The 27,918-nt window shown below is 43.7% G+C and overlaps 1 protein-coding gene across 4 annotated transcripts; it reads left to right on the top strand.

Annotated features, from left to right (window-relative positions):
* The first annotated feature begins 609 nt into the window (after nucleotides 1-609).
* ep300a (E1A binding protein p300 a) lies at nucleotides 610-26,683 on the top strand. 4 transcript variants are annotated; one of them, XM_062413832.1, is made up of 31 exons: nucleotides 610-918; nucleotides 2,962-3,632; nucleotides 4,866-5,045; nucleotides 5,335-5,665; nucleotides 6,385-6,498; nucleotides 6,878-7,117; nucleotides 7,382-7,487; nucleotides 7,652-7,777; nucleotides 9,431-9,548; nucleotides 9,995-10,136; nucleotides 10,517-10,591; nucleotides 10,820-10,905; nucleotides 11,058-11,210; nucleotides 11,492-11,983; nucleotides 12,415-12,814; nucleotides 13,003-13,121; nucleotides 13,330-13,393; nucleotides 14,165-14,340; nucleotides 15,709-15,797; nucleotides 16,889-16,969; nucleotides 17,439-17,495; nucleotides 17,606-17,683; nucleotides 17,782-17,849; nucleotides 18,832-18,982; nucleotides 19,185-19,331; nucleotides 19,461-19,574; nucleotides 19,693-19,858; nucleotides 20,064-20,231; nucleotides 20,317-20,478; nucleotides 20,665-20,946; nucleotides 21,097-26,683. In XM_062413832.1, exons 1-31 carry the CDS (start codon nucleotides 825-827, stop codon nucleotides 24,337-24,339), a joined length of 8,493 nt encoding a protein of 2,830 aa, XP_062269816.1. In that variant the 5' UTR covers nucleotides 610-824; the 3' UTR covers nucleotides 24,340-26,683. The 4 variants fall into 4 exon arrangements, with proteins under 4 accessions (XP_062269816.1, XP_062269814.1, XP_062269815.1 ...); XM_062413830.1 differs by having other exon boundaries at nucleotides 16,859-16,969; XM_062413831.1 differs by having other exon boundaries at nucleotides 6,385-6,504.
* Nucleotides 26,684-27,918: the final 1,235 nt, after the last annotated feature.

The following is a 27,918-nucleotide window of genomic DNA, read 5'->3' as shown; positions in this document are numbered from 1 at the left end:
AATCAAATCACACACATAGAGCCGCTTCCCAGGGCTGGTGTCTCCCTCTTGGTCCGCAGCCCATGACAAGTTGCTGGACTTGTTTAATTTGCAGAACTGATGAAACACTTTGATTAATTGCAATCTGAGATAACTCTTGAACTTATCCAACTTTAAGTTTTGTGGCCAAACCTCTACTTGAAAAAGCATGAGCTGCTCATGATCCTGCATGGGCCACTTTGCTCAGAAATAACTTTTTCTTCTTTTACATGCAAAGCCATCGCCAATTATCCACCCGTCCTTTCAGCTGCACGTCTGTCAGCTTTATAATCAGTGTTTTTTTTTATTTATTTGCATCCCCTCATCCTCAAGCCACCAGCAGCCCCACCATCACTTCGCAGGCAAACAAGCGCTCCCTGCCCGACATTATCTTCCTCCAGACTCCGCTGGAAAAGGAGGCTGAAATGACGGATGCAGCCACCGGAGAGAGACCCGGGCACGGTGTATTTACATCCGAAGAGGCGGTGTAAGTTCAGAGGGAAGCCGCAGCGTGTGTCTCCCCCGTTTTTTTTTACTTTCGCCGACCCCCTCCTCCTCCGCTGGCAGAAATTTATAAAGAACAAAAAATCCGACGAGGGAGGGAGGGGGGTTGATATACGCCGAGGCTGAAATCGAGAGGCGAACCCAGGGAAAGAGGAGTAATCTGCACACGGGACTTTCCCCCTCTTAGTCCCCCAAAAGGAGGGGGAAAAGTCGCAATATTGGACGCGAAGAGGAATGAGCTTCTGACGGCGTGAAAACGTCTGCAACTGTGGATACTTTATATATTTTTATTTCGAAAAAATATGGCCGAGAACGTTCTGGACTCTGGCCCGCCTTCAGCCAAGAGGCCTAAACTCTCCTCTCCGGCACTTTCCGCCTCCGCCAGCGATGGAAACGGTGAGTATTCGTGAATGATATCGTTTGTTACGGTGGGATTCGTCCAGCTCGGTTGTTTCCTGCGTGTCTGCTTCGCTCGAAAGAGGCAGAAGACGCGGGATTACTCCTCTGTTTTTGTCGTAGCTCGCTAGCGCTAGCGTGCTAGCTGCGAGTGTGTGTGTCGGACGCGAAGAGGAGCTCCCCTCTCGCTAGCTCGCATGCTAACAGCCATTTTAGCCGGAGGTAGCGCTGTTAGCCACTCGGCTCGGCGAGAACCAAATGCGGGTCCTCTAGTTGGAGTGTCCTGTGTCTAATGGCTACTTCAGCCTGGCTCGTAATAAGCCCCGGGCCGGGCCAAGTTGTGATAAAGTTTTGGGGTGTTTTCCAGATGTGTCATATTGACAGTTAGCTACAGGCACCCACACCGCGTTACTCGAGTTTTGGAGCCTCTCACGTCTGAAACAATCTGTTGTTTTGCCCCATCATAACTCGGACCCTCTCCCGACCAACCTTAGCAACCGTGTAAAGTGCTAGCCACAAGCAGAGGGGGCCCACGGTGCTAGCCCTGTTGGAAGGCTAAGTCTAGGCCCACAGGTCCGACTGATTGTTAAGCTCAAATTCGCATTGTTGGTGTGTGTGTGTGTGTGTTTGTGGATGGCGTGTGGCAGCAGCTGGAATAGAGTGGCCTGTGAACCAAGCTGTGGAGCATGGACAGCGCCATGTCCAGCCACTGCGAAACAGAGCGAGTCAAATTAGCCTGTAAAATGCTGCTCCGAGCACGAAACTATCACCTACATTTCAACACTTAAGCAGCCATTCAGCCCTTTTCACCACCAGCAGCTGTATCCAGGGTGTCAGCATTGCCCGGTGACAGCCAGCCCCCGTGGAAAGGCACTTTTAGCATGAAATCACCCAGACGTCGCGCACATTCACGTTACCTTGCCTGATTTATTTCGAGGATCAGTGCAGTGCTGTCATGGAAAGGACCCGTGGATGAGGATGCAGTTTATTTCATCCAGATTTATTGTCTTCTAAGGTTATTTGTGGCACTGGTGTGCTGCGTGTTTACAGTTAATGTGGCCAGGAATGGCACAGGTTCTATGCATACCATTCTTTAAATATACATTGGTGTTGCTGCTGATGTCTCCAATATGGCAGTTTTCGGTTTATTGTGGGTTAGAATGGCAACTGATTATTGTCATTGTGGACAGATCCTTAACATGTTCACAGTACAGTCACACATGTAAAGAAGAGAAATGACAGGTGACCTGAGCTGTCATGTGTTCATCCCTACCTAAATCTGACTCTTAACAAAAAATATTAATTTTTGTTCAATATGAACCACATCAGGCAGTTTTGTTATCGGTAATTACATCCAGTTAAATGTTGTCTGAGGGAGTTAGACAGTATTTTTATCCTTACTGTGTTATAACAAACAGATTAGCGGAAGAACTGAAATCACAGCATTTAATCTTTAGTTTGAGAAATATGGTTGTGTGTGGATTTTGGTCTTGCTGTCCTTTTATAAAGTTTCATGATATCAGTTGTGTATCTTTCTTGATTGCTTTAATGTGCTGTTGAATTGAGAGACTTCAGTCTGAGACACTGCTGTGTGAGTGCCTCGCGGACCTGTTTCACTGTTTTGTAGTTTAACTGTTATTTAGCGGGCAGGGGTCTGTGTGCATGCAGACCAGGTTAGGCATTTATGTTGCAAAAGTCTGAGACCACTGGTCGCGTTGGCCCCACTTTATTTTTGTGCATGCAGCCACACACGTGTCCACATATCAGACCTCTACTTTTGGTCTCATTTGTTTTGTGCTCACCGACTTGTTGATTATTTCTGATGGAAGAAAACTGGCGATACACCTGATAAAATGCTTTTAAAGGTTTTTAATTCCAATGTCAAGCATGCAATTTCATTTTTACCCAGTCATGCTGAAACAATTAAGGATTATAATGGCTTAACAATGCTCAGGCCCCTATTTTCCTCCTCACACTTTACTCACTTTATCTCCCATCTCCTTGTCTCCTCTTCCTAAACTTTGCATTGTTTCTCCATTTCAGATTTTGGCTCACTCTTTGAATTGGAGCATGACCTTCCAGATGAGCTCATCAGCTCCAATGACTCGGGACTGGTCAATGGCGGGGATCTCAACCAACTGCACACCACTCTGGGAGGAGGACCTGGAGGGCTCGGTCCTGGTGGAGGGTCGGGAGGAATGGGTCTTGGTCTTGGCCCTGGAGGGGGTGTTGGAGGCCAGGATGCGGTGGCCAAGCACAAACAACTGTCCGAGCTTTTGCGGGCAGGGGCGCCAACTTCAGTCCAACAAGGACACCAAGGAACCATGAGCAGCCAAGGAGGTCCCACTGCCATGGGGCAACACTTGGCGAACATGAAAGCATCCCCTGGTCAAGGACCTCAGCAAATGATGGGGCAGCAGCAGCAACACCTCTCCCCTCAACAACAGGCCAGCATGATGCAGCAGCAACAGAATGCCGCAGCTGGAATGATGGGTGGCATGAACAGGGCCATGATGGGAGCACAGCAGAAAGGCAATAATGGACAGCAGCAGCCAGGAATGATTGGGAACCAGGTGATGAATGGCTCCCCTAGGATGGGCTTTGGGAATCAGGGGATGGGCGGCAACAGCAACCTGTTGGCTGAGACGCTACAACAGCAGGGAGCTGGTGGACAGGCTGGGATGAGAGGCCAGCAGCCTGGAGCAATGAACAAGGTAAGGTGTATTGAAATATATTTTTCTATTTCTTTTGACATCTTTTAATATTCCATATGCACCATTTCATATGTTTTTCATAAATTGTGGTGGAATTTATATGAAACAAGAAAGTTGTCATTGGTGGAAATTGTATTCTATATTTCAAAGCAGTATTTGCCTAACTTATTGTCTTTCAATAAATAATCAAAACCTTATTATTTTCCAATGGCTTCAATGACAAAGTAAGACAAGCTTAGGTTCTCTCCTAATTATTCAAGGAAATATTTCTTAAGTTTCACGATTAAGTAAATTCTGTTAATAGATTTGTGGCAGCAAGTTTTTAAATGAATGGTGATTTGAATGTACGTAAAGATCATATACAGCAAAAATCGTACGTGCAAAAACCTATTCACAAATTTTAATTAGCTGTTTTGTTTTCTTTAGCTACAGCACACCAGAGTTTCAATAAATTGTCTTTGTCCATTTATGTATTCTAGTATCACTCAGGCAATACACAGCACATTTAGGCTTGTATTATTATAGTTGAATTAGCAAAAACAATGATCTGCTTCTGTGATTGACAGACCCACAGGAGCGACAGTAAAATGCTGCTGTCAAAGGCTAATGTTGTTCAATTGCTGTGTGCAGGTTAGGCATAGAGAGTGGTTAAACCGAAATGTCCCTTAACTTGTGAAGGTGACGTCAGAAGCAGAGGAAAGTGACAGGGAAATGGACGAGGAGTTAATTTGTGTTTTAAGTTTAAATAATGTGCAGGGAGAAAAGGGGAAATATTAATGTGAGATTGTTGTCACAGAGTGCTGTGTGCTGTTCCTGCTGCGGAATGTTAAATCATGACTTCTATATGTTTATAGATAATTTGCTAATGACTTTACTGCGTATTGCTGGATGCATTTACCTGGTGAACTGATTGAGAAGTGCATTATTTCTATTACGTGGTTTGTGTCTTATCTGCCCATGAGCAATAGGAAATGCAAGTGGTAAACTTTTTACATACTTTTGACTTTCCTGAGATGAAAGTGTCCCATTAACACAGACTCTACTAGTTTGTTGCTTGAGGAAGTATCCACAGATCATACTTGTTTAACACCTTAGATGAGTTTGGGGAGACACTGCCAGAACACAATTAAGGGTACATGTGAAGTTCAAATACTGTTTCTAATAACACTAGTGAAATGTGGTTTCAACTACATGGGTTATTCAAATATTTCTTCTTTTCCTTTTTGCTGCTAGATGGGGATGATGGGGAACCCAGGGGGTCCTTTTGGAGGTCCTTATGCGGGGCAGGGGAATCAAGGTCTGGGAGGCGCAGGGCTGGGCCCTCAACTCCAGAACAAGGGCCCCATGGCCAACAGCCTGGCCCCGTTCAATGTAGACAAGAAGAACCAGCCCCTGCAAGGAATGGCTGCTATGGTAGGGAGCAAGTACAAACTAAATACAAAAGGTTTTTCATTTAAAAAAAACACAAACATTTCTTGTGTTCTTCTTTTCCCTTCATTCTCAACATGTGCTTCCTTCCATTTGACCCGATCTTCTCTGTTGAACTCTCCTCTTACTGTTAAGTCCCCACCCCTTAATCTCTACTTATTATCCTCTTCCTCTCACCTCCTCACTTCTTACTCACCTTCTCCCAATTCCTGTTGGTTCACTCTTTGTCTCATCCATGTTAATTCTTCTTATTCACTCCCACTTTTCTTTCCAGGGCTCCCAGCAGTCACAGGCAGGTGTGGGCGGTCCCTCTGGTGCACCTGTGGGAGGGGCCCCGGGGATGGTGCCCAACGCTCAGGCAGGTCTAGTTGGTCCTGGTTCACAGGTTTCTGCAGCATCTGCTGCAGCTGGTGCACCTCCCACAGCTGACCCGGAGAAACGCAAGCTTATCCAGCAGCAACTGGTACTCCTGCTCCACGCACACAAGTGTCAGCGGAGAGAACAGGCCAACGGTGAAGTGCGACAGTGCAACCTTCCTCACTGCCGCACAATGAAGAACGTTCTCAATCACATGACTCACTGCCAAGCTGGCAAGTCCTGTCAGGGTGAGTAGAAGGGATGCCACAAGCTCCTGCACTCAGTTTATAGGTACGATGTGTCCCTGTGTTGGACAAGCAGGCAGCTTTGTTACAGTTGTGTGGCAGTTCAGGCACACACACACATGCAGCACCTGACTGACAGGTACACAGAGAAGACCAGTATTATGCTGAGTTCTACAAGTTGAGGATGGTTTAAAATGTATAGATTTAGAGTTCGGTTCATTATGAAACATTGGGACAAATTATATAGGTAAATAATGAAAATGTTGATTTAGATCTCAATTTTGGTTGTGCATTTAATCGTATCAGGTGACATAATCTTTTATTACTATGGACATGCCAGTGCAGTTTTTTCTGACACAACAGTGTGATTGCATTTCTACTCTCTATAGTAGCGCTCTGATCATCTTGCATGCTCCATCATGTTTTTTTTTTGTTTAAACTGTTCTGGCTGGTTTTCTCCTAACAAATGTAGATGTTACCCAATTGAACACTGTAGGAGGTGCATTGGAGGCATAAGTGCATGTCCTATTTTGGCTACACAAACGATAAGTTGAATTAGATTTAATAGTTTTTGTTTTTGGTGAACTCATAAAAACAATCAAGCGCAACCAAACACCAGATATCCTCACGTTTTTTAGCCACGTATCTTTAGTTTAGTTTCTTGACCTCACTTGTTACCCTCCTATCATATAATTCTGTGTTTCCCATCTCTTCATCCTCAGTTGCACACTGTGCATCATCGAGGCAGATCATCTCTCATTGGAAGAACTGCACGCGGCACGACTGTCCCGTCTGCCTGCCTCTGAAGAACGCTGGGGACAAGAGGAACCCTCAGTGTGAGTGTCTGTATCTGACCAAACAATGCTATACTTGTACACTCCTGTTGCTGAGTCTTTACTGTGCATCTTAATGATGTTATCATATCGAGTCAATGTTACACTATCATCAATTTGACTTATTCTATGTGACTTTGTAGGCGTATGAATTGCTTCTCATATTTGTGATGCTAGTATTGCTGTGGTTTACCTTTTGTTGAACTGACTTTATGCAGTATTTACAGTATAATTTGCAGCATATTTTTTCCATAAGTTATGCATAATATTCAGGCACATTCTCTTAAGCATTTTATTTTATTAATTTGTTTTTTTGAAGAATATCATCAAGTAGATCAGATGTGTTATAAACCCTTGCTCTCTGCTTGTCATGTTACCACAGCTCTACTCAGTGCGGCCAGTGCAGGTCTGGGCAGCTCTCTTGGGGCTGTTGCCGGTGGCCAGCCAAGTGCTCCGAACCTCAACCCACCGAGCCAGATTGACCCCAGCTCCATAGAAAGAGCCTACGCTGCCCTGGGCCTCACCTACCAGGGCAACCAGGTCCAAGTTCAGACTGCCCAACCCAACATGTCAAACCAAGGCCTGCATGGCCAGACCGGCATGAGGCCTCTGAATTCAATGGGTTAGTTAGCATATGTATTTACTTGCTTTCCTCCCCACACAGAGAATAAGATGCTTTAAGTGGCCTTTCAGTAGGTACTTATTGTCAGCTATGAAAAATGCCCATAAAAGAAGCTTTCAAAAGACATAAGATAGAAAAAGAAAAAAGGAGCCCCATTGAAGCTGTGCCTCAATAATATGCTTTTTATTTTATGAAACTCTAAGAAGGCACAAGATCCAGAGCAGGGCTTTGGGAATGAAAACGTATGTATTTTTACATGTGTAGGTACAAATCCCATGGGAGTCAATGGAGGTGTGGGAGCTGCATCTCAGAGCCAACAAGCCAACCTTCTACAGGATACCATGATGCACCTGAATGTGACCAGCCAAGGGTGAGAACGAACTCAAAGACGATAACGTGCCATACGGTGGATTTCTTGATTAGAAGCAATTAACGCTCATTTCCACCATTTATTAAATTCTTCATCTGACCAAGGCACTCATCCATGTCTTTAATAAGTTAATCATTAAAGCTTCACACATCCTTCTCTCCCAGTCTGATGAATGATGTTGGTGGGGTCGGCTCCTTGCCCACAGCAGCCCCGCCCTCTGCTGCAGGCATGAGGAAAAGCTGGCATGAGGACATCACACAGGACCTACGAAACCATTTGGTACACAAACTGTAAGTGCAAAACAGGAACTTCCAAATTTTGTTTCCACGGGACACTATCTCATTTGTTTTGGTGTATTTTATTAAACTATTAATAATAGTGATCTCTTTCAAACAATACACATTAAGTATTTAAGACCTAAGCATTCTTTCAAAACACCCATCCGTATTTTATGAAGAGCTACAGATTTGCCAGTTTTGTCAAACTTTCTCGGCATCTGAAACAAACAGACTTTCCCCTAAACTTTGTTAACATATAAAACAATGAAGCTGGCCGTGTCTGAATCTTGTAATTTTCATTGTATTGATCAGTTAAACTCCGCTCTAATCTGCGTTTTTATCACTCCTCTTGCTTATTGTCTGAAACGCAACAAAAAAATGATAACAAACAAATAGGGGTGTCACGATACCAAAAATTCAGGAGTCGATGCCAATACCAGTAAAATAACACGATTCTAGATGTCAATTTCGATACCACGGTAAAAAAAACGCTTCACGTCATCCTCCAGAGCAGGGGTCGGCAACCTGCGGCTCCGGAGCCGTATGCGGCTCTTCAGCCCCTCTGCAGTGGTTCCCTGTGCAGTGTTGTGCATATTTTTCGCGAACGGTGAACTTAACGAATCAGTTTTCATATGTTGAACGTGAGTGAAAGTCACGTTCACGTTCATTTTTTAAATCATCATCGTATTAGGCCGTCATGAAATACCAGGAGCAGGCCATGTGTGTGTGTGTCTGTGCACGCGCTCTCCGACATAGAGACTGTGTCTCTGAGCGAGTGAGCGGGGCGGGGAGCGGAGCACACGGTGAGATCACAGCTCGTTCACGTGAAGCAGTCACTCACTGACTGACCGGCTGCTTATTATCAGTGGAAACAGTGAAAACACAGTTTCTCTGGTTTCAGCTGCTCAGAGATCAGCGCCGCAGCTCCAGAAGAGGCGCAGCAACGATGCTAACAGCTGGCATCGGCACTCACGGTTCTTACGGTGCTTCAAAAAAATGGGCATCGTCTGTGTTTTGTTATTTTAGTATCGAAAGGTATCGGTTCTAGTGACATCCCTACAAACAAACTGCATTTCCATAATGCATTAAACCCCTCATGTGACAATTTCAGCAAATCACGATATATTTCAATAGTCAAATGTCTTGAAATGACATTGTCGGGGGAAGCATGCAATATTCGCAACCGGTGTTAAAGGTTTATATGTTGCTTCAGATCTTTATGGGTTAAAAAATTGCATCACCAGTGTGGGCCTCTTAATGTTTGTAACGTTAGCATGCTTGTTAGTAAGTCAACAAAATATTTATTCCACAGCTGCAACAGAATACACAGCTTATATCTAGCAATTAACTGAACCATATTGTGCTGAAGAACATTGTTTTCTTACTCACAAAAACTCTCAGACTATGACAGTGCCCGCCCTGAAGACAGATTTCTACGCACTATGTAAAAACTTCAGTAGTAGTACACATCAACTTATATCCACTCAGAAAATCGCTCAAAGATCACTTGAGAGATTTAAGGGTTAAGATGCCATATCAACACAAACATGTTCTGTTTAAAATGTTCATTGACTGAGATGGCGTCAGTAATTAAATATCTGTTCTCCTCCTTTTCCCCATTTCCCCCTCCTTTTTCTGTCCTTCTCTTTTTTGCCCACCGTCCAGTGTTCAGGCAATTTTTCCGACTCCAGACCCCGCTGCCCTCAAGGACCGGCGGATGGAGAACCTGGTTGCCTATGCCAGAAAAGTTGAGGGGGACATGTATGAGTCAGCCAATAGTCGAGTAAGTTTCTCGATCCATCTTTTTAGCTCAGTGCATTGCTCCGAAAGTAGGAACCTTGTAGAAATCATTTTGCAGCTATAGTCAGCTAATAAGTCATTCTGTTGGTTTCAAAAGTTTAATAAATATTACAGCTCATATGCTATAACAGGATGTGGCTGCAAACTTAGAGCACATGAGCCTGACTCGTGAATTACCAGGTTATGTTGACTGCAGTGTATAAAGATTTGTCTCATCAAAGGACCTGGATTCAAATCCTGGGGGGACTCATGAATTTTAACTGGCTTTATATGTAATCCCTGGTGCTAAGTTGTCATTGTTTATTATTTATTAAACTAAAAAAATTAGAATTATTTGCAGGAGTAGATATAGTAGCAGTATTTTATTTTTTTGGCAAATATTCTTTGGGATTTTTAACCCCTTTCCTCTGTTTACCCTCTTGTTGACAGGCTGAGTACTATCACCTATTAGCAGAGAAGATCTATAAGATCCAGAAGGAGCTGGAAGAGAAGAGGAGGACCCGGCTTCAGAAGCAGGGCCTGGGCATCGGGCCTGCCGGCTTGGGTCAGCCCTCCACTGGACTGCCTACAAGTGAGTAGACATGCAGCATATTCAGCTAATGTTATTCTGAGCAGCACACATTCATGTGAACGATAATTTAATCAGATGGAGAGGGACATTGTGATATTTCAGTATTGTTTTTTATCTTAGCTCGTGCATCTGATTAGTAGCGGCAGATGTTACTGAAATATCCCAATACAACCCTTTTACGCACATAGGGAAAAAAAATGTGCATAAAAGAAAAAAAAATGTTTTTGCCCTACGTGTGCCCAAATGCCAATGATCTTTCACAAACAAACAAACAACGAAACATGCTTCAGTTTATACAAACCTCTCCATATGTTTTATTAGGGCAGTTCCTCGTCTCGTCTCTCCCTGATTTTCTTAATTTCCTGCCTCTGTTTATATAGACGGTCCCCTCCCTGACCCATCTCTGGTGCGACCGACTGGACCAAATCAGATGGTCAACAGAATGCAAGGCCCAGGTAAAGAGACAAGAAAACGTTGTCATATGAATGCTTAATAGTAAGACTGTAGGCATGTGATATGTTTTTACTCTGTATTTTGACACTGCATTATGTTTGGGACCTTTTTTGAACATGGGGACATCACTATAATTGCTATATGTATATATAAATAAAGGATCCAATACTCCAGTAGTTTCAATATGAAATGCTCTGTGTTGTATCATAACTGTCATTGTGTTTTTTCAGGTATGAATCAGTTCAATCAGATGGGAATGCAGTCCATGGGCCAGAGGTCCACGCCTCCACTCCCAATGGGAGCATCAGGCAACCAGGTCTGTAATGAACACACCATGTATCACTTGTTTTTATGTTGTTTTTTTTCATATCAAAATAATTTAAACTAGGAGATAATTATACCTACCATTCAAACTGCTCAGCAGATTTTTTTTTAAAGAACCCTATCTATGCCCTTTTACATATGTAGATCGGACTGGTTGGATCCAGGATGGCACAACCCAATGTCAACCAGATACAGAACCAGTATCTGCCGCAGGGGCAGTTCCCCGGCTCAGGACCCGGTGTTGGTACAGCTCAGCCCGGTATGGCCCAGCCCGGCACACAGGCAGGCATGCCACAGGTAAGGTGGCCTAGAGTTACTAATCTATAGATTAAGTTGATTTTGAAGCATCCAAATTTTATAAAATATATATATATTTGGTTTTTGAAATATTATAATAGTGTTGGACCACACAGTGATGCAGTACCCGTACCCTGATAGTTATTTGGTAATCAGAGAGTATTAGAATGCATTTCAGAAGGAAATATGTATATGAGAATTCAATTTAATGTTCCCAAATATGTTCCCAGGTTCAAAGAAAGGTTTTTGCCAACAATTTCGTCATCTTTGTCTTTCCACAGACGCAGATGGGCACTCCTCCTTCTCTTCCAGTTGCTAGTCCTCTAGCACAGCCCGGTTCAGCTGGCGGTAACAGTGGCGTCTCCTCAGTGGGACCAATGGGTCCCCAGAGCGTGGGTAGTGGAGGTCCCAACTTAGCTGCCGGAGCCCCTCCTTCCTCAATGACTCCAACTAACGCGAACCAGCAGACCAACTCCATCCCCCATCTGGGAGCCATGCGCGTCAGCTCGCCCTCACCTGCTCATAGCCGATCCCCTACCCCTCACCAAACACCCCCCAGACTAGCAGGGTCCCAGACCCCACAACCACACACCCCCAATGCATCACAGCTGGCTCCACCACCGACCCCCCAGCAAAACCAACTTGGCCAGGGCCCGGGCTCTAACAAGTCTCTCCAGCAGCAGCATATAGGGCCAGCTGGTTCGACCACTCCGTCTCACCCGGGACTGGCCTCCAACTCATCGCAGCATGGTGCTCAGCTGCCTCGCACTCCGGTCAGTGAGAATTTAGAATCATGAAGCTTAATATCAGGACCAGTTCATCTTATTACACATATTCCATTGACTCATGTCTTCCATGATTATCTTTCAATCTTGCCTTTCTATTTTCATGTGATCAAACAATTCCTAACTGGGTTTTCTGAGCCATGCTGTACCAGTAAGGCCCTGATATACTTGATGTTTAATCAAACGTATTCAGAGAAAGCCAGTTGCACAGTGAACGTTATCGTTCCTATACTAAGGTACAGCGTGTGGTACTAGAGGATTCCTGTAGATGGCACACCTCTCTCAGATCTCTCAAGAGACTAAAGTTGTAGACTGTTCAGCTGTATTATCGTTGAATCAGACCGATTTTCCTGTGTATTTTGTCATTTAATCGTTTGTTCCCTTCATTCATCACTGTCATGTTTCTTCTCTCTTCCTAGTTGTCCCAAAAGGGTTCATTCCCTGTGGATAGCCAGGCCCTGACTCCAGCCTCTGTCAGCAGCCAGGACACTTCCTCCCAGCAGCCGCACTCAGAAAACAACCTCGACCCCAAAATGGAGATCAAGCAGCAGGATGAGGAGGACGAGAGCGATGCCGGCAGCTGCTCCAAAGGAGGGAAGCTCAGCAACTTCAAATCGGAGGAAAAGCCCATCAAACCGGAGCTGAAAAAGGAGGAGTGCTGTGGAGAGGGAGGTAAAGGTGGTTCTATGGATGCATCATCAACAATGCAGATGTCGAGTGTGAAGACGGAAGACAGGAAACCAGAGATTAAGAAGGAGGTGAAAGAGGAAGAGGATACGTCAGATTCAGCTGTACAACAAGCCTCAGCGAAAAAGAAGAGTAAGGAGGACTTGTTTTTTTTACTGGAATACATAAACATCTGGGCAATATATGCAATATTTGAGCATTTCTCTGTATGTTGTTGTTGATCTAAATGTATATTTTTTTTGGTGGGTCATGGAATACAAATGGTTAATGGAAGTAGTAAAACTTTTTGATTTTCCTTCTCTGACCCTCTCTCCTCCCAGTCTTCAAACCTGAGGAGCTTCGACAGGCCCTGATGCCGACCCTCGAATCACTATACCGTCAAGATCCAGAGTCGCTGCCATTCAGAATGCCTGTTGACCCACAGCTGCTGTGCATACCTGTATGTAAACCCTGCTCAATTCTTTTTGTTCCTCTGCCATGTATAAACAACACTCTCCTTGTCAGGGTTTAGAATTGTGTGTGTTCTACCTAAAAAGACTTAAGAAGAAGTAAATTTTCTCCTTACTGATCCTGCAGCTCGTCTTGCTTTACTTGTTTATGCCATTGACTCACAGAGGTTTTTACACATTTACCTTTTGATCTTGCAGGACTACTTTGACATAGTGAAGAGCCCCATGGACTTATCAACAATCAAGCGAAAGCTGGACACTGGTTAGTATTTGTTTCTAATTCCTGGGAAACATAGGGGACCCAAATAATAACTTTCTTTGTATGATAAAAAAATAGAGATGAAACAGTGTGAATAACACAATTATAGAGTCCTAAACTATGGTTGTCAGAAATAGTATCAACTGAAAATGTAAAAAAAATTCAATGATATATTTATTATCAATGACAATATTGTAATTATACATCAGGAGAGAGAAGAGGATGTTTACTACTCGTTACATGTAGACCCCAAGCCTCAGAATCATGACAGAATGTCAGCATTGCATGCAACACCTGCAATTCGGCGATGGTGGATGCTAGCAATTTCCAGCTCTGGCCAGAGCACTAGCAGCTCCCCTGCACTAACAGCTCTCACCCTGCTGCTCCCTCCAGTGTACTTTTACAACATAAAGCAGAGGTTGCTTGCTGCGCCTGAAGATAGATAGATAGATGCTGTCCAGAACCAAATCATCATGGTTACTAATAATTAAGTGTTACAACTAACCATCGAAGATTTTTTACACGGCTTATGTTAAATCAATAAGTGTCATCCCAAATTTATAAAGGAGTAATTTTGTGTAGTAAGGGATAAAGATACATTTTGCTTCATGTGAGTTGCTTTTAAAAAAATCATTATTTTCTTTTTCACATGGATGGAAACGACACATCAGACTACAGGTCGATCCTGTTTTTCTTACCCATTTTAAAGGTGACTATCATTAGTCTTGAAAGTCTTCTTAATCCATCATGCCACCCTTTGTGTTTTGGCTGTAGGTCAGTACCAGGACCCCTGGCAGTACGTGGAGGACATTTGGCTGATGTTCAACAATGCCTGGCTGTACAACCGTAAAACATCCAGAGTGTACAAGTACTGCTCCAAGCTGGCTGAGGTTTTCGAGCAGGAGATCGACCCCGTCATGCAGAGCCTCGGCTACTGTTGTGGCAGGAAGGTGAGTCAAAGTGCTGCAGAACTGACTAAATGGGTTGAGATGGGAAATGAATGTTGTTATGGGTTGATCTTATGATTAAAAAACAACTGCATTCCATCAATATAAGTTGGATAATGTCCTAAACTGTATGGTCAGGAATCACAGTATGAAGACGTGCATATGAACAGATGCTCTTAATATGAATTGATATTAATGTGAATATTGTGCATTGAATAGATAAAGTTGCACAAATTAATTTATATTTATGCTCGTACATTCAGCCTTTAACAGAAATGGCAAAACACTATAAATATGACCCTATGTCTTTTTTTTTGGAAGATATCAGGGTGGAAGTTCTCACCTAACGTTTGGAATTAGAAAGTGATTTTGGGCTGAAAAAAGTGAACATGGCTTTAGAGTAAGAAATTAACTTCCCTCATTCACAACTGAAAATGGAAGCAGTGAAGTGGCTTCATAGCTAAATTTGGCCATAGGCATACCACCGCCATATCGCATTTCAGCTGTCATTAGACTCTGCTATTTTTGGTTTTGCAGACAAATAACACAACTGATTGGGCCTTATTAAGAGACCCTGGCTAAGAGCTTGACTTCTGACGATCAAAAAAAACTAAGTAGCAGTTGAAGGTAGCTGTTATTAGTTTTTAACAAAACTAAGCCAAACAGAATTGAGCTCAGTTCAGCTCCACTGGGGAAGTTTTTACAAATGCAGTGTGGATGTAAGGTTGTGTCTCAGAGAAAAACTTGCAATGTTCTTGTTATATATAGTATTTTTCCATGTAATTACACAAGTCAATACATGAACATGTAACGAGATTTTCACTCACTCATTTATTATCATGATATATGATAAGAAATAATCCGTCACAATTTGATAAAACTGGGAGTTCATATATTACATGTTGTGGAAGCCATGTTTGTTCCACTTGAAGAAATAAAATGTATAATTGGTTAATGTAAACTAATACTGGGAGCTCAGTACTTAAAGATGTTCCAATACCATTTTCCGTTCCCTACACTGATTCAGACTTTGCCAATCGTCCGATACCACGTGTCGAGCCGATACCAGTGTATTTAAACAAAATTGCTATAATAATATATTGTAAAAGTTTTCACAACAAATATAATTAAAAGACGTGGTATCAGATCGGTAAATAGATTTGCATACTGTGTCTGCCCTGACATTTTCTGCAATATCGGAGGCATTTCCGAAGCTGACATCGGTATCATAACTTCTATCAGTAACGTCTACCACTAACTTATTCAGTCTGTTTACTCTTGATCAGTGTAGTTGGGTGTCACTGAAATAGCTATTGCTGATGGCGAAGTGATAAATATATTCTTACCTATTTCTTTGTTTCTGTCCATCAGTTGGAGTTTTCTCCTCAGACACTGTGCTGCTATGGAAAGCAACTTTGCACTATTCCCCGAGATGCTGCTTACTTCAGCTACCAGAACAGGTATGATGGGAGGGAAACACTCATGTAATAATGGGTGGAGGGAAACCTAGATGGATGGAAGTGTTAATAATAGAAGATGGGATAAAAGATATGATGTTGAATTGAAAATGAGGCAGATATTAGCATTCCTTTTATCAGTGCAACTTTTATGAAATTTATTTCCCTAAATGCTTCCCCTCACTTCATTTCCACCATTTTTATACTTCATGTCATTCCTGATGCACTGGCATTTTAACAGTCTGCCCTCTCCTCACATTCTTTAAGCTGTTCATCATTTCATTAAACGCATCTTTAAAAAAGCAAATATTAGTTGATGCATACAAACCAATTGTTTTGTTTCTCTGGAGCAAATTGAGGTATTCATATTTTGAAGACTCCACAAACTTGCCTTTTTTTTTAAGGAATGAAGGGCTTGTGCCAATATGTTGACCTGTGACTTTGTTAATGTATGAAGGTCACATTACTTCTTTTGATATTTTATTCCTGTCCTCGGTCTTAGAACGCACCAATAAGAGCCTTACTGGAATGTGAAAGGACATACGTTAAAATGAACTGCTTGAATGGACAGCAAAGCAGTTGTCTGTGCTTATTTGTTTATATTTGTTTGGTGTCTGTATGATGTCTTGTGCGACAACGTCCTGCTCCCGTCCCCTTCTCCTGTTGACTCTGCTCCTGCTCTGTTTGCTGTGATGGTGGTTGTTGCTCATCCTGTCGTGTCCAAATTGCTAATCTGTGCTCTGCCTCGGCTTTCTGCTGTTTTTGTCTCGTCCTGTTCCTGGTCCATATGACTTGTCTGTCCTCCCTTCCAATGGCTATGATGTCAACATTGGCTTGCTTTTGCCTTGACCAACCATGCACCTCCAAAACCCACCCCCCATCCTGTCACCCTCACCCCTCAAATATTTGACTGGCTTTTCCGATGACGACTTCCTGCTGTCCTGCGCTCCTACTTCCTGCTTGCTCCGCTTGTGGCACCCTACCGTGCCCATATCCTGTACCATTTGATGACTGCCCTCCTGTGCGCTGTCTGTGATTGACTGTGCTGCGGGGGAACGGTGTAGTTCACCAAAATTTGGGCTTGTTGCTAACAGGTACCACTTCTGCGAGAAGTGTTTCAACGAGATCCAGGGGGAGACGGTTTCCCTGGGTGATGACCCCACCCAGACACAGACGTAAGTACTACTGCATTCACTTACCACCTAATAGCAAAAGCTTCTTGCAAAAGAAGACAATTCCACATAGCAATTGACTTGCGAAGTGATCAAACTTATATTTTGAAATGCAATTTTTACTCCTAGGTAACACATTCAGTCAAATTTTTAGTCCTTAGTACAAAATCTTACTCCTAAGTGATTTTCAGCCAAGATGAGATTTTCTTTTTTTTTTTTTTCAATTCCTTTACCACACATAACCTTAGTGACTGTTTTGGTTGGCATCACAGCCTGTGGCCTATTGGACTGTGGCATGTTGGCTGCAATGAATGCTTCATTTAAGATGCTGATATCAGGAAATTTAATATGAAATTGAGCAGAAAATCCTTAAGACTAAAGGCCTGATGAATTTGAAACTAAATGTTTTACCTAGCATGTCTTGACGATTTCCTCATTTATGTTTTTTTGACGCACTCCCTTGTAATTTTAGATCAATTAACAAGGAGCAGTTTGAGAAGAAGAAGAATGACACACTGGACCCTGAACTGTAAGTTAACAGCCTGCTAAAGTCACATATTTGCTTTGAGAAAGAAGAAAATAATGAGTTTCTTTCAAGGGCTTCAACATGTAATTTTTATTTTATATCATTTTTTTCAGCCTTGTTGAATGTTTGGACTGCGGCCGCAGGATGCACCAGATCTGTGTCCTGCACCATGAAACAATCTGGCCATTGGGGTGAGTAGCTTTTCCTTATTCCAATCATTCTCAGTGTTCTTTATCTTTTGTTATGTTATTTGACTGTTTTAACCACGTTTCTCTTTGCTTTATCTCAGTTTTGTGTGTGATGGCTGCTTAAAGAAGGCAAATAAAACAAGGAAAGAAAACAAGTATTCTTCCAAACGTAAGTGACAATTCTTCTATCGCAGTTTATCACAATGTCCTGTTTCGTACTTGAATATACTCATGGACCACACTAGTTTATTATTTCATACTGACTGTTAGGGGTGTGCGATATATATATATATCGTCTATTATAATATCGTAATTGTTAGTAACTATGTGCAAGCTCACGTTACGAGCTCTCTCTCACTCACACGCGCTCACAGACAAATGCTCATAGACAAATAGTGTGATCGGGCACATGTGTTACTTCAGTCTGGGTAAAAACAACAGACTTTATAAACTTTGTAGAAGTATGGAGATGGAGGAGTTGGCCTGGGAGCACTCCGTTTGGTTTGACGCAGTTGGCACAGTGCGAATCAAGGCCGGGCATGGCAATGTTGAATCCCTAGGCGAGAATGATAGAGACACAGAGGAGCAGTAAATGACTAACATAGCTCCTAAAGACTGCTGTGTACATTGTGTCTGCCCCGGACTTGGTGGTGCTGTGACCGGGCTGTGCGCCTTCTCCCGGCTGTGGAGCTGTCTAAGGTCTCACTCTCTGCGTCCATAGCCAGGGACTGTTTATTTATCGCAAGTCATATTGTCATCACGATATTAAACAACGTTATTGATATCGCATTTTTTCCTAATATCGCACACCCCTACTGACTCTGCATCTCAACCTAAAGTCACCCACTCATGAGACTACTGTCACACATTTAATCTCCTACTGTCACCATTTACTGATTCAGGCCTCTAATTTGAAACTGTACTTTCACATGTACATGTGAATTACAGAATTATACTTTTGATACATTTTCCAGTGACATGCCAGTTTTGTTACTTTCTAATTTGTCTGGCTGTGCACAGGACATCACATATACAGATAAGGGAATCAGGTTCTTCATATGTAGCTTTAAATCATATTTACCACTGCTGTTTTTACAATTGTTATGATACTACATAGACTAAAATGTTTCCCCTGGCTTTCTCCCACACAGGGTTGCCCCAGACAAAGTTGGGCTATTACCTGGAGACGAGGGTGAACGACTTCCTAAAGCGCATGAGTCACCCGGAGTCCGGAGAAGTCTTTATTCGTGTCGTCCATGTCTCTGATAAAATGGTGGAGGTCAAACCAGGCATGAAGTCCAGGTACAAGAATTAGAAGAGTCCAACTTAAACTAGACCTCTTTGTTTTCTACAAGATCATTAGAACATTTTTTAGCGTATAGAATTTTCCCTCTGTTAAATTCTTGAATGCCAAGACTTCAGGGAACAAGAAGGTGACACACAGGAGTATTACTTGTTAGAGTTTATAGTTGGTAAATTGACACACCCTTGTTTTCACCTTCAGATTTGTGGACAGTGGAGAGATGTCGGAGTCTTTCCCATACAGGACAAAAGCCCTTTTTGCATTTGAGGACATTGATGGAGCAGATGTCTGCTTCTTTGGTATGCACGTTCAAGAGTACGGATCTGACTGTCCTCAGCCCAACCAGAGGTAAGGACAGCATTAGTAGTTTTTATTATACATGGGCCATTTGTCGCTTGAATATAAGATAATTTTGTTAAAAGGTTTAGGCAGTTGTGATATTTCTGTATGTATTTATATTTACTTTCATCCACTCAGGCGAGTATACATCTCCTACCTGGACAGTGTACACTTCTTTCGGCCTCGCTCTCTAAGAACAGCAGTTTACTATGAAATCCTCCTCGGGTACTTGGAATATGTCAGGAAGTTGGGGTAAGTGTTCCTGCTCAAAGAAGGCTTTTATTTTATTTTGATTTTATTCTGTCCAAGAACTTACATTCGCTGGATTATATATTCATCATGCTAACTGTTTATGGTCTGTCATCCTCAGCTACACCACTGGCCACATCTGGGCCTGCCCACCAAGTGAAGGGGATGACTACATATTCCACTGTCACCCTGCAGATCAGAAGATCCCAAAGCCCAAACGTCTTCAGGAATGGTACAAGAAGATGTTAGACAAAGCTGTGTCAGAGCGGATAGTGCACGACTTCAAGGTAAAGAGACAGCAATCGTCTTTACTCTCGGTTAATTGTATTGTATTATGTTAACTCTTTCTTTTTTTAGCTTTAAAGTTTAGACTATATAATAGCAATCAGCACAGCTTCTAAGAAGAACATTGGTGTACAAACAATGCTATAGCTGCTGAAAATAACTTTATCCATGTAAAACACTAACTTTGTTTTCAATGTACCCCTAAAGGATGTTTTCAAGCAGGCAACAGAGGATCGTTTGACCAGTGCCAATGAGCTGCCTTACTTTGAGGGGGACTTTTGGCCCAATGTGCTGGAGGAGAGCATCAAAGAGCTAGAACAGGAGGAAGAGGAGAGGAAAAGGGAGGAGAACAGCACTTCCAATGAGAGTATTGATGTAAGAATGCAATGATTTATTAACATGGCCCGGAGGAGCTTGTTGATTAGATGATCTCTGATGGTCTCCCTCTTTTCTTGTGCAGGAAACAAAAGGTGACAGTAAAAATGCAAAGAAGAAGAACAACAAGAAGACGAGTAAGAACAAGAGCAGCTTGAGTCGAGCCAATAAGAAGAAGCCAGGGATGCCGAATGTCTCCAATGACCTTTCACAGAAACTCTATGCTACTATGGAAAAACACAAAGAGGTACAAGAAAATACTAAAGTACCTGTATCTAATCACACATGTAACTGTAGGAGTTGAATCTAAAAGATGTAATGGCTTAGCTATTGACTTTATTTTCCAGATTAAAATTGTTGCAACTCTGGCACCAGTGCTGGCACAAAGATGAATTTGTTTTAAAGGGCTTCTCTCCTCTTTTTCCCATCCAAGGTGTTCTTTGTGATCCGACTGAGCTCAGCCCCAATCACAAACGCCTTGCCCCCTATTTCAGACCCGGATTCCCTGATGGCATGTGACCTCATGGATGGCCGTGATGCTTTCCTGACATTGGCCAGGGACAAACACCTGGAGTTTAGCTCGCTTAGGAGGTCCAAGTGGAGCTCCATGTGCATGTTGGTAGAGTTGCACAACCAAAGCCAGGACCGCTTCGTCTACACTTGTAACGAGTGCAAGAACCACGTGGAGACACGCTTTCACTGTACCGTCTGTGAGGTGAGTTAGAGAAGTTTTTTTTTAGTGCGTCTCATTTCTATTTGTACATGTGAAGAATATAAAAAACAAAAATTTGTATGTTGGAGGATGTTACTGTGAAACCGGCTACATATCAATTTCTAACCTTCTCATCCATGCCATTCCTCACAGGATTACGACCTCTGCATCACATGTTACAACACTAAGAGCCACGTGCACAAGATGGAGAAGTTGGGTCTCGGTTTGGATGATGAAAGCAGCAACCAGGCAGCTGCTACAACTCAGAGCCCTGGAGACTCCCGTCGCCTCAGCATCCAGCGCTGCATCCAGTCCCTCGTCCATGCCTGCCAGTGTCGAAATGCAAACTGCTCCCTGCCGTCCTGCCAGAAGATGAAACGGGTTGTTCAGCACACAAAAAGCTGCAAAAGAAAAACCAATGGTGGTTGCCCCATCTGCAAGCAGCTCATCGCGCTTTGTTGCTACCACGCAAAACACTGTCAGGAGAACAAGTGCCCAGTCCCATTCTGCCTAAACATCAAGCACAAGCTCCGTCAGCAGCAGCTGCAGCACAGACTCCAGCAAGCCCAGATGCTAAGGAGGAGGATGGCCAGCATGCAGAGAGTGGGCCAGTCTGCTCCTGGAGGAGCTCCTGGGGGCAATGGTTTACCCTCTCCAGGAGCAAACAATGGAGGAACTGGTCCTGGAACCCCTACCTCTGTGGGCACTCAGCCTCCTACCCCACAGACACCCACCCAGGGGAACATGCCTGCCCTCCATCAGCAGCAGGGAGTTGGGATGGGGGGAATGGGAGTTCCAGGCCAGCAACAGCAAGTTTCACAGCAAGGCGGTGCCATGCCCCCTCAACACCATCTTCATCAGTTTCAGCAGGTAGGTGGAGGGGGGGTGATGAATTCTCCTCAGCAGCAAATGATGCCTCAGCTCCAGCAACAGCCTCCCAATGTCCAGCAACTTCAGAAGCCACAGCACCCGGGTGGTTTGCCTCCGTACAACCCCAGACCTCCTGGAGCCTCTCCTCTCCACCAGTCACTGGGCAAACCTGGTCTTGGCCCAGCCACCCCACCCCAGCAGCAGCAGCAACCACCCAATCAAGGACAAGGTTCCATGCCTGTACAAGGCCAACAGCAAGGCCCCCCTTTGGCTGCTGTAGAGACAGCTCTAAAAATTCAGCGCCTAGCAGAGACCCAGAGACAGATGGCCCAGGCCCAAGCCCAGATCCGTGGCTTAGGTCAGGGTGGCATGATGCCATCACATCCTCACCACCCGAACACCCAGGCCCAGATGGGCATGCCCCACATTGGGGCCCAAGGCATGCCCCCACAGGCTCAGGGAGTTGTCGGAAGGACTATGTTAGACCCCCAGCAGCAGGGAATGCTAGCAGGGATGCAGCAAGGTGGCCCTCAGACGCAGTTGCCACCTCAAGTTCAGCAGCAACTCCAGCAAGTTCAGCAGGCAGGCGGTGGACAACTCCAGCCAACAAACCAGCAGTGGGGTGCTGGGGGGCCGGCCATGAACCCTCAACAACGGTCAGTCATGATGGGTCACATGGCACCGCAGCAACCAGGAGCTGTTCCGCAGCAGCCGATGAATCAGCAGCAACCTCAACCTGGAAACCGTGGGATGATGCAAGTGATGGGTGTACCAGGAGGGGCCGCTGGGGCACCTACTCAGATAGCAGGTGCAGCTGGAACAGGAAATTTACCACAGGCAGCTCTACAAGACCTTCTGCGAACTCTGCGCTCCCCAAGCTCTCCTGTTCAACAGCAGCAAGTCCTCAGCATCCTTCGTTCCAACCCAACTCTCATGGCTGCTTTTATCAGGCAAAGAGCAGCACGATATCAAGGAGGTCAGGGGGGTCCTGGAGGACCAGGAGGTCCTCCACAAGGGGCCCCTGGAGGTGTGAGGTTCCAAGGCGTTCCTGGAGGGCTTCCAGGTGTAGGAGGACCTGGGGCTAACCAGCTTCCTAACATGGAAGGACAACCACAAGTTAATGTGAACCAGGCAGGCCAGCCAGGGATAAACATGGTTCAGGGCGGAGCACAGGGAGGAAATATGCCCACCATGGCTCAGCTGCAGCAGTTACAACAGCAGCAGCAGCAGCAGCAGCAGCAGCAGCAACAGCAGCAACAACAGCGCCCAATGTTGCCTGGGAATCTCCAGCAACAGCAATTGGCTGCATTGCAACAACAGCAGCAGCAGCAGCAACAACAACAACAACAACAACAACAAGGAGCAATGCAAGGAGGGCAACAAGGCACCATGACCACACAGTTCAGAGAGATGTTGATGATGAGAAGACATCTGCAACAGCAGCAGCAGCAACAACAACAACAACAACAACAACAGCAGCAGATGGGAAACCATGGGCAGTTCCAGCAGCCTCAAGGACTTCAGCAGCAGCAAGGCCAGCAAGGCTTCATGCAGCCTGGCCAGGGTCAGCCAGGGATACCCCCCTCTCCCCAACCCCAGCCAGGTGGTGGAGGCGTAGGGGGACCCCAGCAGCAACAAGGAGGGCCACAGGGGGCGCCAGGACAGCCGGGCCAGCAGCAAGGCTACCCCAGCACCATGTCACAAGTGGCTGCAGCGCTCCAGCAAAGGCTCCAGATGCAGATGCAGCAGCAGCAACAACAACAACAGCAACAACTACAGCAGCAGCAGCAGCAAAATCCAATGGGTGGACTCCAAGGACAAGACGGAGGGCCCAGTGGAGGAGGAGGACCTGGAGGACCTCCACTTCAGGCTGGACAAGTCGGACCAGGGCAGGGACAACAACAGCAAGGTGGAGGGGGTGGTGGACCCCCACTGCCACAGACGACACAAAGTATGCTCCACCAGAACATCCACCAGAGGCTGCTGCAGCAGCAACACCTTGGGGGCGGCTCTCCTGCCCATCATAGCAGTCCTATGAGTCCTCAACAGCAGATGGCTCAGTCTCCCCACCATCTCCAAGGTCCAGGCTCCCTCAGCAGTCAGGTGAGGTCGCCACAGCCCTCACCGAGACCACAGTCGCAGCCCCCGCACTCGAGCCCGTCCCCGCGCATGCAACCCTCATCCCAACCTCAGCCCCAGCCCTCACCTCATCGCATCTCTCCGCAGACCCAGAGTGGCTCACCCCACCCAGGCCACTTAAACCAACATCACCCCAGCATGGCGTTGCCCCAACCTCCTCAACCCCAGCAGCAAGTGTTACCTCAGCAGCAGCCGGGTGGTTCAGGAGATCCCAGTCAGTTCAGCTCTGACCAGAACTCCATCATGTCCCAGTTGAGTGGGATGACAGGGATGCACGGTGGACAGGGCGGACAGTCAGACATTTTGGGTGGGAATAATAACAACAGCGGTAACAACAACCAGGAGTTGGGAGCGAACATTAACCACAACAGTTTAGACCTTATGTAGCCTTGGCTCCATGTTGTCTTTCTGTCTTGATGCTCTGATGAGTTGCCCCAAATAACAAACAGCCATGAAAGGAGAGCAGGACGGGACTACGGCTTTGGGGTTTTAGAAGTTTTTATTTTTTATTTAAATATTTTTGTGATGTATAAATAAGAACTGAAGCTTCCTTCTTATGGGAGATCAATCCTAGAAGTCAATAAATGAATAAATTAAACAATGGTAAGTTATTGCTGTTAATATATATCTATATATTTTTGCCAATTGTGTACAAAAGGTGGAAGGGCAGTGTTTCAGGTTGAAGATATTTCTTCCTCAAGTCTACGACACAATATTTTTGGGGACTGAGAATTTTGCCTTTTTATGAATATTTTTAAGATTTTAAATGTGGCTAAAAATTAAAGTGAAACGACACGATGTACCTTTTTTATCGTTTGTTTTCCTCCTCAAATACCCAGTCATGATTGTATCTATTTTGCAGAGAGTAAGTATATTTTATTTCTGAATTTATAATTTTTGGGGGAGGGGGGGATCATGAAACAAGCATTGACATATCTTCCGTTAAAGCCTTCTCTCAAAGCAATGTACATTTTACAACAACTGCAACAAGTCAAATACAAAGAATTTATTTTATGTGGTGTGTGGGTGGAAGGTTGCATTAATTGCAGTTTAATTTGTGACAACTTTCCTCTTTTTTTATTTTCTGTCAGGGTTTATAGGTTTGAATTCAACCATAACAGTGTTTGGGGGGGGGGGGAGAGACACTAATGGTGGGTTTGGTCACATTTTTCTGCAACCGGTGGCCAGATCTGCAGAGCAGATAGAGATCTTTTAACCTATGGGCCACCTCTCTACCCTCCATCTTCAGTTTGCCTATGAATGTGCACACCTTCCTTTCCCTGACACCACTCCCGGAAAAAATAAAATGGAGGGGTGAACTGTTGATGCCTGATCGTTTAGCCGGGGGAGTATTGTACCTCCGTTTTCAGCTGGTCATTGTTCAGCAGGTTGTGCGTGTACATATATTAAAACCCTGTTTATGAACTGTGACATGGGAAAGTGGTCGGTCGACTTTTGTTTTTGGGTCTGAAGACATTTAAAGTAAATCCTGCCTGTATCCTCAACCATGACGATTTCCCCTTCAGTCGTCCTTTCTGTCCTTCCTCCCTCATGACTGCTTCTCAGCCAGAAGGTTTCATTCAATGTTAGTACTGTACAAAGTAAGAAATGGTGGACTTAGATACTGTTTTTGTAATAAAAGTCAGAAGTGTAAAAAAAAAAAAAAAGACATTGTACATACTTAAAAACCTTATGAGCAGAGAAGCTATTTTCTGCTGCTTTGTTCCCCTTCTTGTTTGGTTGGATATTTGCTGTATCTGTTTAAAAAAAAAAAGAAAAAAGAACAAAACAAAAATCTAAAGTACTCCTGAGCTACTGTACAGTATTCAGATTTTTTCTAAAAGGGTACAGTATGGGGTGTAGTAGGTCACAAGCACCAATGCGCCTTTTCCTGTGTATTTTTGACATGGTTTTAGGGAGGGTGGTGGTTATCGAAACAAGTCGCACCTGAACAATCTCAAAACTTACCAAGTGAAACCTGCACGAAGAAGAAGTCGACCCTGGGGTCGATTAGAGGTGTGATCTGAATGAGTTTAAATTTGGTCATTTAGCTTTTTTCTGGAGAGGAATGAAGACAATATTCAGAAGCTCACTATTTTTCTGAAAAAGGTTGGGCTTGCTGGGTATGGGGTGGGGGAACGCATCAGAACCAGGTGGCAATATATCTTGAGACTTATTTTATAAGAAAAAAGCAAGGAAAAACTGTCTTTTATATATAGATATATTATTTAATTTTATTTTTTGGAAATAAAACTTGAAGCTACAGGAATTATTAGATTAATCATGTTTTGTTTTGTATTAAAGATGTTATGGTGATGCAAAACGACACTGCAGACAGTCATTCAGTTTGCCCTGGGGAGGATGTGGAGTGAAATTCAAACCATCCTTTTGAAGAAATGTGTCATATACATGAATATAGTTGTAAACATGCTGAATCGCTGTACAGACTGATGGCAACTGAAAAAATGGTTTTGTTTTGATCATTTCTCCGAAAAAGAGACTGGAAATCAGACTATTTAAATATTTGTTTAGTATTCAAATGGAATCTTTGACCACTTTTTTTTGTTCCTCTTGTTAACAATTTTGGTGCTTGCTGAGAGAAAGCAAAAATAACTGTTGCTCCATTTTCATTACTTTCTTTTTTAAGTTATTTTGGTGGTCTGATTGTTTTGTTTTTTTTTGCCAATAAATTAATTGTACAATAAAGTATGTTTGTACCATTGGAAAAAATACTTAACTGTCGCCTCAATTTCTTTCAACATCAGTAGAATTTTATGGTATTTCTAGATACAACCAACTCTGATTCCCTCATCTGTTTTCTTTGACATAAGTATTTTTCATTCATTCTCAAATGTTGAAATCTGCAGAGTCCCTATCTTGTTCCACTCTGGGCTCTTAGACGATTACATTTAACAACACTGTCGGGGGTATTGTTGCTCACCATGTTCATGCCTTTATGGCCTCAATTTAAAATCTTTTCTTGCAATTGGAGAATGCTCCTTTGGATTTGGAATGCACCAAATCCAAAGGTCTCAAATGAGTGACCTTCAGTGACGTCTATCATCACTAGATCTGCTTCCAGTAGAAAACCTCTGGGATGTGGTAGAGCAGGAGACTGGCCTCAGGAGGGAAACAGGACCACAAACAACTGAAGCTGTTTGAGAGGCTCTGCGGTCAATTAGAATCTTGTCACCTCTGCACAGTGTGTAGAGAGCACTGACAAGTTTCCCAACTCTCATATCCAGCGCCATACATTATGAATCTTAATCACAATTCTTCCTTCTCAAAACTCACCTCCTCAGACGTGCTTTCAATGTGTAAACAGCTAAATGTTCAGTTTTTTATCTTTGGTGTCTTTCAATCATCCTTTTTATCTATTTTAATCCTTTTCCGAGTTCCTTCAAAGCAGTATATGAATACAATGTATTCTTCTTATTATAAATAATATTTAAACATATCAATGATCAATAAAGATTGTGTTCATATTAAGTGTTTAACATGTATATTTTTAAGAGATACAAAAACGAAAAACTCAAAAATGGATATTCGAGTGTGAATCAGGCTTTATGGGACAAAACAATCGAGGTGTGATTCATTTTGATCTGAGCCGGTGACAGCCGGTGGTTCTCTGCATTATGTTCCCGGGTTGTTCATTCATTCGTACGCACATTTTCTTAGTATAACTGTCCCATTCTTGTGAACATTACATCTCAAGAAGGGCTTAAAGGTTGAGTGTGTAGAATTTAGGGACATCTAGTGGTGAAGTGTCCTGTTGCAGCTGAATACCCGTCACCTGAGGTTCATGCATTCAGTAACTTAGGAAAAACATGGACTTGACAAAGTAAGAGTAAGTAGTTTTAGCTTGGCCTGTGTTAGGAATTTAAATTCTAGCTGGTATATGTGTCTGACTGAAGCCTTCACACAAATGATTTATAAATAACCCTTGCTGCATAGTGTTAATAATGA

The sequence above is a fragment of the Platichthys flesus genome, chromosome 20 (assembly GCF_949316205.1).
Source record: "Platichthys flesus chromosome 20, fPlaFle2.1, whole genome shotgun sequence".
Taxonomy (NCBI): domain Eukaryota; kingdom Metazoa; phylum Chordata; class Actinopteri; order Pleuronectiformes; family Pleuronectidae; genus Platichthys; species Platichthys flesus.
Note: the sequence above shows the minus strand (reverse complement) of the source record. Positions and strands in the feature narration are given on the sequence as shown.